General features: G+C 35.9%; 1 protein-coding gene across 1 annotated transcript in view; it reads left to right on the forward strand.

The window, feature by feature from the left end:
• Positions 1-2794: 2794 nt before the first annotated feature.
• SERINC4 (serine incorporator 4) overlaps positions 2795-13695 on the forward strand; it is a 93139-nt gene continuing 82238 nt past the window's right edge. The window contains exon 1 of the mRNA XM_044076377.1: positions 2795-2965. Coding sequence (XP_043932312.1) covers positions 2882-2965 — 84 coding nt within the window. The 5' untranslated portion in view covers positions 2795-2881. The remainder of the gene's footprint in view (positions 2966-13695) is intronic.

Below are 13695 nucleotides of genomic sequence, written 5' to 3' on the forward strand. Positions count from 1 at the left end.
ACATCATATGAGCGTATTTGCCTTCATTTCTTTCTCTCAATATCTCATCTACTATCTCTTTAACCAGGACTAGAAATTTCTTTATTTTCGTGTATTACATTCTTTATTACTCCAGCCGCACTTGTAAAGCAACATTTTCACCAAAATTTTATAGTTGTTGCTGCATAAAGATAAAGTTCACAAACTTTTTGACTGAGATCAAGGATTTCTAAATAAACCTAATAATAATGTCGCAAAACTTTTCCTGTTTTATTCTTTTCATTGTAAGCGTTCTTCCCCATATATGATAAAACTTCATTGGTGTGATATCAGCCTTGAGGGTGCAGGTGATGGTGTTTGCTCATCACTACTAGATGCTGAGATACTTCAATGTCCATCCTGCACAATAGCAAAGCTGCAGTTTTATAAGCTATGGTCTCCTAGGTTTAGAATGTAGTTTAGATGTGGCATTTTTCTGTTGCAGAGTATATTCTGACATCACTGTTTGGTATTGTGTGCCATATTTTCTCTTGTGTTTAATTTTATGGTTCTAACTTGTTGCATCTTTCCCGATAAAGTGTCAGTTCTGGTATATTCCATCTAACTATATAATCAAAAATGCAGACTCTGTTAAATGTGTGATTAAGAAAACTATTTATCCTATGCAGTTTTAAATCAGAAGCCATGTTTGAATCAGGTTCTTGCAAAACTAGCTGCAAGACCTTGATTTTACTGTACAACAAATGCTATTGGGTTAAAAGTTGCACGTAAATCTCAAGTTCTACTTTATGACATCTAATCAGTTTAACTTTCTGGCAATTGTTTAATGGTATGAGAAATATATTTACAACGTGCATTTTTGTATTGAAGTTTTGCAATTTGTATCCCCTAACTAAATATTCTTACTCAAACGTCCATTCAGCTCAGGAATAAGAATAATTATTCCTTCTCTCTTCATACCACTGGACTCAGAATGCTGATTTTCATAACTCTATCATTTGCACAACAGTGCTTTTATTGAAATAAAAAAACACATTTAATCTTCCAATTTTATGTGGAGGAAAATGCATAAAGAATGGAAATGAACAGGAATTAAGCCTTTGTATAAAACAAGGGTTATATATATCATGATCTAATAAAACTATAACTCAATTAGCTTACTGTCTTGTACAACCAGATTGAGGGAAAAAATTAGTACTGGGCACATTAATACATAAGTTCAGTGAGTTAAAGGTACACTAAATGCAGTTAACATCCACTAGTACTGTATAGGGAGATATACTGGCTCTGAAAATAAGATTTTTAAACATACATTATTGGTGTCACAGTGAAGGGGCTGCAGTGTGACATGGTCATTTCAGACTTTTCAAGTGTCTTTATTACAGTTGACTATGTACTCCTTATAGAAAAACTGCAGCTAACATTATTGGGTACCTGGAAGGTGACTGTGTGTTGATCTGAATGGCCAGTGTATTGACTGGAACATTCTAGAATTAGTGGCACCACACAGCTCAGTACTGAGTTTACACTTATTTAATCTTTACTGGTCAAAGATGAAGGTGAATTGGTCCTCATTTTATGTTATTTATGCAAATTATATCATGGAGATAAGGTCATATAACAAATTGAAGACTGACAAATAATTCAACGTTCATTTGATAATGTAGTATCACAAGCAAAGAAAAACTGAATGTTGATCAATGTATACTAAAAATGTGTTATGGCATAAGCTTTATACGATTTAGCATACAGTTACTAAAAACGTAGACTACATAGACCCATTTAAAGATCTTGGAATCTTGGTAGATAAATCTCAGTCCTTTCATACACATACTGATTCCATCTGTAATGGGAGCTACTAAATAATGGGTTCATTGTTGAGGTATATGAAAACAAAAAGAGTAAGGTCATTCCTTAGAATGCTGCATTTCTTTCTGGACAAAAAAGTCCAGAGATACATTGACGTCAGAACATTTTGACTAAAATATCTCCTGCATGAAATAATTGGCCAAATAAGAGAATTAAACTGAAGAAAGACTGAACAAGTGAGTCACTTTTTTCTGAGAGGTGACATGATCAAAGTCTCTAAGGCCTCAAAAGATGGCTTTGTATTTGAATGCCTAGGTGTGAAAAGGAATCAATGGCAATATGATCTTTAGCTTAAAAGAACTTTAAGTAAAAACAAAAAGAAAATGCCTGGCTCTCAGGAAAAAAAAGTAGTGCAAGTTGACTGCAACACTGGAACTTCATACAAGAACGAATTAGGCACAGTAAAAATCTTAACTGCTTTTAAGTAAAGTTTAGATAAACCTTATACCATGAGATGTTAAAAGGTATCGCAGACAAAATGGATGTTACTCCTTTCCTGTATAAGATATGATACAATATAATAAAAAATAAGTTTCATCCATGACTGCATGTATATTTTGTTTGTAAATAAAATCTATACATGTTTACATATATGTGTCCAGAAACATATTAATCCAAAGTAGTCGCTGTATATTTTATATTTACTATATGAATGCAATTATGGTGCATGCATTAGCTTAAACCCCACTACAGTACTATTTCTGAACTGAAACATTATTAGAAATATGTGCTTATGTAATGTGTGGAGGCATTTATTGTTGGAACAGAAATATAGGAGGTGTTTGAATACTTGAAATGTCAGCAAACACCTCTTCTACCTCATTTTACTGTTGCTTTAATTATAAAATAGACTAGTGTCAGCTCACATGAGGCTCATTTTGATATGTACATGTTGCACAGAACATTTTCCATTTTGTCATTATGATCTCTTCTTCCTTTGTTTTGCCAGATCTGCTGCTGTTGTGGTCCTTCTCCATGCTCTCTCTGCTGCTTTTTCTGCCCAGCCATAAGAGTATCGACTGGGACTCGGCTGATGTATACTCTGTTTCATATCATTGCCTCGGTACTCTGCTGCGTCATGCTTTCCCGCACTGTCTCTGAAGCTGTCAAGGAAAATGTGAGTAAAACGCGCTGTGCTTCATGAAACTGAGTTATAGCACTGCCACAGAGTGAAGTGACTAGTAAATAAATGTTGGATGGCAAACATCTCTCATGTTACAGTCTATAATATATATGATCAGGATAATATTAATACTGTGTACATTTTGAGATGTTTATAGTAAAACGTAACCATTCTGTTGCATGGCTATAATTTTGTGAAATATATATATATATATATATATATAGAACAAACAAACCAAGGCCCTTAGAGTCAGTGATGTAAGCGAACAATAACCCAAGACTTCACTGATGGATGAAAAGGCAGCAAAGCACCAAAGCACAAATAAAATCCAAGATAAACTTTATTCCAAGTTTCCAAATTTCCACGTAAGCGCTTTCACGGTGTAATACCGCTTCCTCAGACGTGATACAACTGAACAAAAGGAAACACATTATATAGACTGACATCACTTCCTCTATTAAACAATTAAATAAAATTAAACAATCAAATAGAATCAATTAATTAACATTCATTGCAGGGTAGATGTAAAAACCAAACTAAACTAAAACCTATCAATGCCAAAAAATGTATGTGTATGTGTATTGACTCAATATTAAGTCACAAGTGTATGTCTGATAGTAAAAACATGAATCAATAAATATCATAAGTAACAATCATAAATAACAATCAAAAATAAAAAATAACAGTCATAAATAACAAAAGCAGAGTGTGAGTGACTAAACTCTACTGAGGGCTCATCATTTGAGTGGCCTAGCTTTTAATATGGGTTTCAATGAGACACTCTCATTGAGTCCCCTACCTAAATGTGCCCCTAGACGAAGAATCCACTTGAGTTCAGATTCCTCAGTTGAGTTAATTATATCCCCACCCCTGCTGTTAACTATTTGTGTATGTAAAACTTGAAATAAAAATGCATGCCCCTGACCATTTTGAATCATATGTAATAAGTAATTTGGAAACTTGGAATAAAGTTTATCTTGGATTTTATTTGTGCTTTGGTGCTTTGCTGCCTTTTCATCCATCAGTGAAGTCTTGGGTTATTGTTCGCTTATATATATATATATATATATATATATATATATATATATATATGTATATATATATATATATATATATATATATATATATATATATATATATATATATATATATATACATACTGGGTGAGCCATATCCATTCAGATTGTTTACCTCCAGTCTACCAAATATTTTTCTAATGTTGTTTGCCTTCACTTTGACTCTCACTGCTGTGAGCTAGAAGTGTGATCAGTTTTTTTTTAAATTCACATTTTGATTTGTTTCACAATTAATGCTAATGACAGAATGAAAAAAAATCACTGCAGGTTTAATCGTCCTGTTCTTGTGGCCATTTTGCTCTCAGTCCCAATTGACCCCTTTATCTTCTCCATCTTCATATTGTTTGGAGGCACAGGGGACAGTAGGCTAAAAGTTATGGGTGATGGTTGTTATCAAGCAAGAACAGTTTTTTTTTCTGTTTTAAGGCCCTAACCCTCGTCCTTGATTTTCTTGCATGTGTATCATAAAAGTGGTATCCCATTCATGTTTCCTCACTCTGTGTGCATGCTTATACCATTTTTATTATTTTTAATGAAATCACCCATCTTATCATTCCTGAGCTGATTATGAATGTTTTGTTGTTTCTATTGAGTACTCTGGCTTGGAATTAATCTCTTAGATATGCATTTTGTTTAGAAACATTTTTGAGTTTTTTAGTCTCATTAGGATTCTGGCTACTTATGTAGATGTTTATTGCCCATTTCCTGAAAATAAAATGTGAGGGGGTTGAAGTTTGAGTTTCAAACAGCTGAACTATACCATCAATTGTTACCTTTCCACTGATGACACACCTAACTACATGCCTTTAACAGACTGACAAGCTACATAACAGTCAGCAGGTAGGCTTACATTATGTTGCATTAAATTACACAACTGTGACAAAAGAACAAAAAAGATAAGTTGTCTATCTAGCCTGACCTATTTGGATGAGTAGTCTCTTCTAGTTGCTCCCTGTGTCCCTAAAGTTAGACAGCTACATATCCCAGGACTTTTTTTGAAGGACTTTCTGGTCTTAAACTCCATTCCTTGCTCAGGTAACCTGTTTCATTTGTTACTACTCTTACCATGACAAAAGTTCTTTCTAATGTCGAGGCTGAGCTCTACATCTTTAGTCTTATACTGCTTCCTCTGTTTTTCTTTTTACATTGTGTGTCATCACACTTCCTCTAACTATACTATGCAACCATGTCTCTCCTGTCTCATTTATCCTCACATGATAATAGATTCAGCTCCCTTAATCTTTCCTCATACCTCTATCCCTCCCTCCGTTCCTTTTCTTACTCTACAGCCTTTCTTTATACCATCTTGACTAGCTTGATATCCTTTCTCCATCTAGGTCCTGAGCAGGGAGCTACAGACTGGTGATATAATCCCCTTGTTACAAAGGATACCAACTCAGAATCTTAGTTGTCTTGGCTACAGCTTTCTGAGCTCTTTCCATTCCTGATGTTGCAGCTTTTTCACAATTATTTTTCATTATTTTTATTTTTGAGGGTCAATCCTACCAATTGATATTACATTTTGGGTTTATTAATGCACAAGTGGATTACTTTATACTCCCCCCCCCACATTAAGCTTCATTTGCCCCTTCTCAGTTCACTCTACCAGTCTCCTTAGTTTATGTTAAAGACTTGTCTCTCCATCATCCACTGTCCATTCTGTTCTAGTGTCATCAGAAAAATAGGTTGATCTTGTGGTGAGGGTCCTTCATGACGTCTGATACAAAAATGTCAAACAACACTGGCCTCATGGCTGATCCCTCTGACATCTAATATCCACTTCACTTTCCTTTGAGGTGGTTCACTTGAACTGTTACTGTTTATATCTTCCACCATGCTGCCCTTCTTTCCATTTATCAACTTCTCTCCTATTTTAATTCCCTTCAGTTTACCTGTCACCTCCTGTGAAGCAATACAGTGAGGATAAGGAAAGGCAGAGCTTCTAAACTCCAGGAATACAACATTGATGGAATCTCCTTCTAGTGCAACACTGTCATAAAACTGAGACAGGCTGTACAGACATGCCAAGTTTTCTAGAAATCTATGTTTATTATCCTCTGATTTCTTATTCTCCAGGAAACCAGTAGCTCTTTCCCTCAATTTCTTTTCCATGGCTTTCCCTGCTATCAAAGTCAGACTTTTGAGTCTTGTGTATTTACTAAGTTATGCCACTGCTGAGATTTGGCTCACATTTTACAGACTGGTCTCACCAAGTCTTCATCCCAGTCCTTGCAACTGCAGAACTACTGAGCACCTGGTTTTAGAGTTCTGTCAGTGGAGCTGTAAGTACATCTATTAGGTTTTATGATTGTGAGTGTTATGTTTTCAAGAACCTGTACTCTCTCTTCCTGTGATTTCTTGTGTTTCCGTCTAAAGCTTCCATTGGTAAATAACTGCCTGTAAGATGTCCTTCGTCTTCCTCCTTACACACTCCATGTGTGACACTGTCTCTTCCTTCTCCTTTGTGGAAATGGAAATGAAATCATTTAGAACTTCTGCTTTTCCTAATTATCACTGTACTCCTTCACCAATCATCACTGTACTCCTTCCCCTTCTTAATCAGTCTGTCCAACTCTGTCTTGACCTTCTTTTCCTCTCTGTGTCTAAAGCGTCATTCCTTCCCTGTCTTTATTCCTTCTCCTAGATCTTTCTCTTGATTTCCCTTAACTTTTCTTACTACCTTTGTAGCTTGGTTTCTATCTTCCTCATACCCTGCCCATTTTTGTATGGCATACATCTTTAATCTGTTGCACCACACTGGCTTTTATTCCTGTATTACTCTGCTTTCCTAGATCCCTTTTGATAACTGTTTGCAAGGTATTTTTTATTTATTTATTTTTGCATGTTTCTTTTTTTTTTATCTCACCAGGACTCCTGGCTCCTGTACTTGCACCCCATTGGCCAATTTGCTCTTGGAACATTGGAGGCAGGGCTTATTCATTTCTGCACAGGAATCCCTCATGAGCTCATCCATTTGTGGTAAGAGTCAGGTGGTAGGGAGTAGGCCAGCTTTGCTGCTCCTGAGGGGAAGGTTTACCCTCTACCCGAGTGTAGGACCCTCCTCCCTTGCAGTGAATTTTCTGAGGTCCTCTATAGACTCCCTTCAAGGGGAAGCATGAATCCCCTCAGCTCATAGTGTGATTGCAGACAGCAGTAAGGGCTTGCTAGACTTGAGATACATGAGGTATCCTTATGCTCGTGCTAGGTGTCAGCCATCTGGTAAGCACAGCCATTTGTCTCCCCCAGAATGGGTAAACTGGCAATAGCCACTCACTCCCCATGCTCCCCTGCCAGTAGTTATTTACATTTTAATAGTGGACCAAACTGTTACATGGTTAGTGATAGCTAGGGACATTTTTTAGTTCTAGGTCTCAGCCTCTCTCATTCTCACTAAGTATGATTTCCAGTCTGTTAATATTCCTTGTATCTTCTTGTAAGCATTATATCAAATATGTTACTCTTCCTTGTATCTTGTAAGCATTATATCAAATATGTTACTCTTCTTTGTATCTTGTAAGCATGATGTCAAATATGTTACTCTTCCTTGTATCTTGTAAGCATGATGTCAAATATGTTACTCTTCCTTGTATCTTGTAAGCATGATGTCAAATATGTTACTCTTCCTTGTATCTTGTAAGCATGATGTCAAATATGTTAGTCTTCCTTGTATCTTGTAAGCGTGATGTCAAATATGTTACTCTTCCTTGTATCTTGTAAGCATGATGTCAAATATGTTACTCTTCCTTGTATCTTGTAAGCATGATGTCAAATATGTTACTCTTCCTTGTATCTTGTAAGCATGATGTCAAATATGTTACTCTTCCTTGTATCTTGTAAGCATTATATGAACTATGTTACTCTTCCTTGTATCTTGTAAGCATTATATCAAATATATTACTCTTCCTTGTATCTTGTAAGCATTATATCAAATATGTTACCCTTCCTTGTATCTTGTAAGCATGATGTCAAATATGTTACTCTTCCTTGTATCTTGTAAGCATGATGTCAAATATGTTACTCTTCCTTGTATCTTGTAAGCATGATGTCAAATATGTTACTCTTCCTTGTATCTTGTAAGCATGATGTCAAATATGTTACTCTTCCTTGTATCTTGTAAGCATTATATCAAATATGTTACTCTTCCTTGTATCTTGTAAGCATTATATCAAATATGTTACTCTTCTTTGTATCTTGTAAGCATGATGTCAAATATGTTACTCTTCCTTGTATCTTGTAAGCATGATGTCAAATATGTTACTCTTCCTTGTATCTTGTAAGCATGATGTCAAATATGTTACTCTTCCTTGTATCTTGTAAGCATGATGTCAAATATGTTAGTCTTCCTTGTATCTTGTAAGCGTGATGTCAAATATGTTACTCTTCCTTGTATCTTGTAAGCATGATGTCAAATATGTTACTCTTCCTTGTATCTTGTAAGCATGATGTCAAATATGTTACTCTTCCTTGTATCTTGTAAGCATGATGTCAAATATGTTACTCTTCCTTGTATCTTGTAAGCATTATATGAACTATGTTACTCTTCCTTGTATCTTGTAAGCATTATATCAAATATATTACTCTTCCTTGTATCTTGTAAGCATTATATCAAATATGTTACCCTTCCTTGTATCTTGTAAGCATGATGTCAAATATGTTACTCTTCCTTGTATCTTGTAAGCATGATGTCAAATATGTTACTCTTCCTTGTATCTTGTAAGCATTATATCAAATATGTTACTCTTCCTTGTATCTTGTAAGCATGATGTCAAATATGTTACTCTTCCTTGTATCTTGTAAGCATGATGTCAAATATGTTACTCTTCCTTGTATCTTGTAAGCATTATATCAAATATGTTACTCTTCCTTGTATCTTGTAAGCATTATATCAAATATGTTACTCTTCCTTGTATCTTGTAAGCATTATATCAAATATGCTACTCTTCCTTGTATCTTGTAAGCATTATATCAAATATGTTACTCTTCTTTGTATCTTGTAAGCATGATGTAAAATATGTTACTCTTCCTTGTATCTTGTAAGCATGATGTCAAATATGTTACTCTTCCTTGTATCTTGTAAGCATGATGTCAAATATGTTACTCTTCCTTGTATCTTGTAAGCATGATGTCAAATATGTTACTCTTCCTTGTATCTTGTAAGCATGATGTCAAATATGTTACTCTTCCTTGTATCTTGTAAGCATGATGTCAAATATGTTACTCTTCCTTGTATCTTGTAAGCATTATATGAACTATGTTACTCTTCCTTGTATCTTGTAAGCATGATGTCATATATGTTACTCTTCCTTGTATCTTCTTGTAAGCATGATGTCAAATGTTTTACTCTTCCTTGTATCTTGTAAGCATTATATCAAATATGTTACTCTTCCTTGTATCTTGTAAGCATTATATCAAATATGTTACTCTTCCTTGTATCTTGTAAGCATTATATCAAATATGTTACTCTTCCTTGTATCTTGTAAGCATTATATCAAATATGTTACTCTTCCTTGTATCTTGTAAGTATGATGTCAAATATGTTACTCTTCCTTGTATCTTGTAAGCATTATATCAGATATGTTACTCTTCCTTGTATCTTGTAAGCATTATATCAAATATGTTACTCTTCCTTGTATCTTGTAAGCATTATATCAAATATGTTACTCTTCCTTGTATCTTGTAAGCATTATATCAAATATGTTACTCTTCCTTGTATCTTGTAAGCATGATGTCAAATATGTTACTCTTCCTTGTATCTTGTAAGCATGATGTCAAATAAGTTACTCTTCCTTGTATCTTGTAAGCATTATATCAAATATGTTACTCTTCCTTGTATCTTGTAAGCATTATATCAAATATGTTACTCTTCCTTGTATCTTGTAAGCATTATATCAAATATGTTACTCTTCCTTGTATCTTGTAAGCATTATATCAAATATGTTACTCTTCCTTTATTTTCTTGTATTAGTTGATACTGGTCTGTACTTCCATTATTTCATTCTCTCTCTCTATCCCCCTGGATTGAATTCAGGAATGCAACAGTCTTCTGCTGTGAGATTAAAACTTTTCATTGTAACAAATTTATTTTGTCTGCCAGAAAATCTTACCCATTTGTTTACTTGTTCCTTGTCCTGTCTTTCAGCATTCAGTAGTCAATATACTGCATTAACAACCAGTTTTATCATGTTCCCTTCTGTTCTCACTTCTAAACTGCTAATGTTTGATTATCTTTAAGGTCCCTTGTTCTGCTCACTCACCTTATCATTTATGCCTTTCTTGAAGTAGATGGCTATCTCTATCCCTGTCTTGCCCATTTTGTCTTGCCTGAATCACTAATATTTTGGAATCTCCCTATCCCAGACACTTTCATAGTTTGTCTAGGTTTATGTCACATCTACTACACCCATTTCCCCTTCTTGTAGAACTTTCTTATGGTTCACAATTTTCTGTTCACAGCATCTGACATTGCTTAACATGGTTATATCCTTTTCAGCCTGTATTCTGCCTTGTTTTCTACCTATACTGGCTATTCAATCTTTTTATTTTCTGACTCATACAATATATCACAGTCTTTTTCATGCCTGTACATGCCTGATGTACTTTCTTTTTTTTTATTGACTACTGAATGCTGAAAGACAGGACAAGGAACAAGTAAACAAATGGGTAAGATTGTCTGGCAGATAAAATAAATTTGTTACAATGAAAAGTTTTAATCTCACAGCAGAAGACTGTTGCATTCCTGAATTCAATCCAGGGGGATAGAGAGAGAGAATGAAATAATGGAAGTACATACCAGTATCAACTAATACAAGAAAATAAAGGAAGAGTAACATATTTCTGGTTTCTTTCATGAGTTTTGCACTTTCTTCTGATCATAGCTCTCAACCTTTCATCTCTAAAATGAGGAACACTAGCCCTCATAATGTGGAACAAATGGGCAAAATGTGGAACACATACAAATGGCTTACTATCAACTTCAACTAGGAAGGTCATATGATGGTTAAAATATGCTGGTTTTGCTTATAAGGAAGATCTTTTAATGAATTAGTATGATTCATTTCTATTTACAATGGATTTCACTTAAAAAAAATCCTAACACTGAATGTGTGATAGAGCCTTTTAATGTGGAACTTTGAGGAACGTGAACTTTTTAAGATCCCAAATGAGGTACGTTCCTCAATAATGAGGTATACTTGAGAGGTATGCTTCTGATTGCTGCCTTTGTGTGTTTACCATACCCTCTTACTCACCTTTAGACTGCTGTCACACTTCTCTTATTTCCCTTTCAACCCTTTCATATTTGCTCATATGCTTTTGCATACTGTATTTCAGCAAAGCTGCCCCACCTGGGAGAGTTGAAGTACATCTTTTGCATAGGGCTCCCTTATTCACCCATTAGTCCAAATCCTCATTCACAAGTCTACTTTTTTAGCTAGGAATTGTAGTCCTGGTTAGATTGATGAAAATTACAAAGAAAGAGAAAAAATATATGTGATGTATAATGTACGTAAATGGAAAAAAGTGATAATATGGTCTGTTTTTCTTTTCTGTTTGTGTATGTTTGCCTATGTCTTAAGTGATACTTTAATAAAGGTGTTTAAAAAAAGAGTTGCAGTCCTGGATCTTATTCATCTTTGTATGCACTGGCACCAGTAAAGCCATTTCACAGTCCCCACCCTCTGCATGTTCTGGCCCCCCCTTTTTTTTCTTTAGCTTCGCCCACCAAGCCTTTGACACCCTCATTGTGCTATGACATATGTACCTCTTTTGCCATATATGAGAAGTTTTCTTGTTCATGTCAAATCTCATTTTCAGAATAATTCTCAGTAGCAGTCATCATCAACTACATTCAGATTTATTTTACCTACTTGTTGTTCCTTGTAGTCAAGTTTCCAGTCACAAGAACTCCATTTCCCCCATTTTACTTACTCTGAAGTCCTTGCCAGGGTGCCTGTGGTATCTGCTCTACATAATTCTTCAATGCTAATCAATCCCAAAGCTCTATCTTTTTCTACTTGTTCCCATCCTCTCCAAACTGCCTGAAAGTCTAACACTACCTCCTGCCTCCTTGGTTGTCCTTCTCTTTCCTTCTTCCTGCATTACCTACTGCCACTCACTCCTTTCCTTCCTTAATTCCTTTTTCCTCTTTTGTTTTCTCTTTTAAGTATCAGTCTGTCTCTTTCCTTCTTACTAACTCCTGTTCTTCCTTCTTCCTTTGCTTCCCCTTCAGTCTTGAGCTTTACCTCTTTAGCAACACTTCCCTCTGTTTTGGGTCTTTTGCTTTTCTTTTCCCTTTTCAAGCTCTGCTCTCTTGCCTATTCTCCATTTTTTTCTTGTGTCACATTGGAGTTCATTTACTTTGGTTGGTTTCCTAACTTTAGATCAAAGCATGTTACTTCAATTGGCAACTGATCATACAGAGAGCGCTGAATGTCCATATTGGCAACTCTCCAAAATATCGAAAAGAAGAACATCGAAACAGAATATTAAATACATAAGGCAGTACAGCAAGGAAAGTTGTGCATTCAAAGTGTGGAACTACCCCTTTATAGTCTTAAACAGCAACACCAGAACTATTAAAACAAGACGGCCAACTCACCGTCCCAGCTAGGTTTAAAAAGTAGCGTGCAGGCTTACTTGAATAAGGCAAAAATGGTGTTTATCCAAAGATATATTTATTGAAGACAATCCACAGTATCCACAGTGTAGGAAACTAAAATCCACATGAACAACTGTTAAGCGCTTTCATCTGCTTATCGCAGACTTCTTCAGAACAGCTGATTGACTCACATTACAATCCTTTTAAAATCTTTTTGGCGCCATTCTAGACGCAAAAATTTAAAGTGCCAGTGCAGATCCTGCCTCTTAAACCTGGTCGATTTCTTTGAAACAGTCACCAAGGCCATTGATGAGGGGAAGGTGGTCCACACAGCCTACCTGGACCTCGCAAAAGCCTTCGATACAATACCCCACTCGGGCATTATAGATAAGCTCACCAGCTTAAATATAGACCCCTATGTCACTAGATGGGTTGCAAACTGGCTCAAGGACAGAACCCACATGGTTAGAATTGCTGGAGCCATGTCAGACTCCAAACCAGTTACAAGTGACGTCCCACAAGGCTCAGTCCTGGGACCTCTCTTGTTCGGTATATATTTCTCGGCGGTACAGGCCAATACGGAAGGACTGTGGCTGACCAAGTTCACAGATGACTGCAAACTGGGCGCCATAATCAACTCTCCAGCCGACACAAGCATCCTCCAAAAGGGCCTCATAGAAACAGACAACTGGTGCCAGAGCCATGGCCTCAAGCTAAACGCCAAAAAGTGTATAGTCATCCCCTTTGGCAAAAACAAAGTGCCCACAAATTACCACATAGGTGGTAATCCATTAAGTACAGAAGAAGTCATTAGGGACCTGGGGACCCAAGTTGATAGCAATCTCTCATTTGACAACCACGTGGCCAAAGTGGTTAGAAAAACATTTTATATAGCCCACCTAATCATGAAGGGATTCACATCTAGATCAGGGAAGGTCATCGTACCTCTTTACTCATCCCTCATCAGGCCCATAATTGAGTACAATGCCCCTTTTGGGATGTACCTTACCAGACACCTGCAGCAACTGGAAAGACCCCAAAAGTACCTCACC

This window comes from Protopterus annectens, chromosome 7.part0 (genome assembly GCF_019279795.1).
Source record: "Protopterus annectens isolate FY-2018-M chromosome 7.part0, PAN1.0, whole genome shotgun sequence".
Classification (NCBI taxonomy): Eukaryota; Metazoa; Chordata; order Ceratodontiformes; family Protopteridae; genus Protopterus; species Protopterus annectens.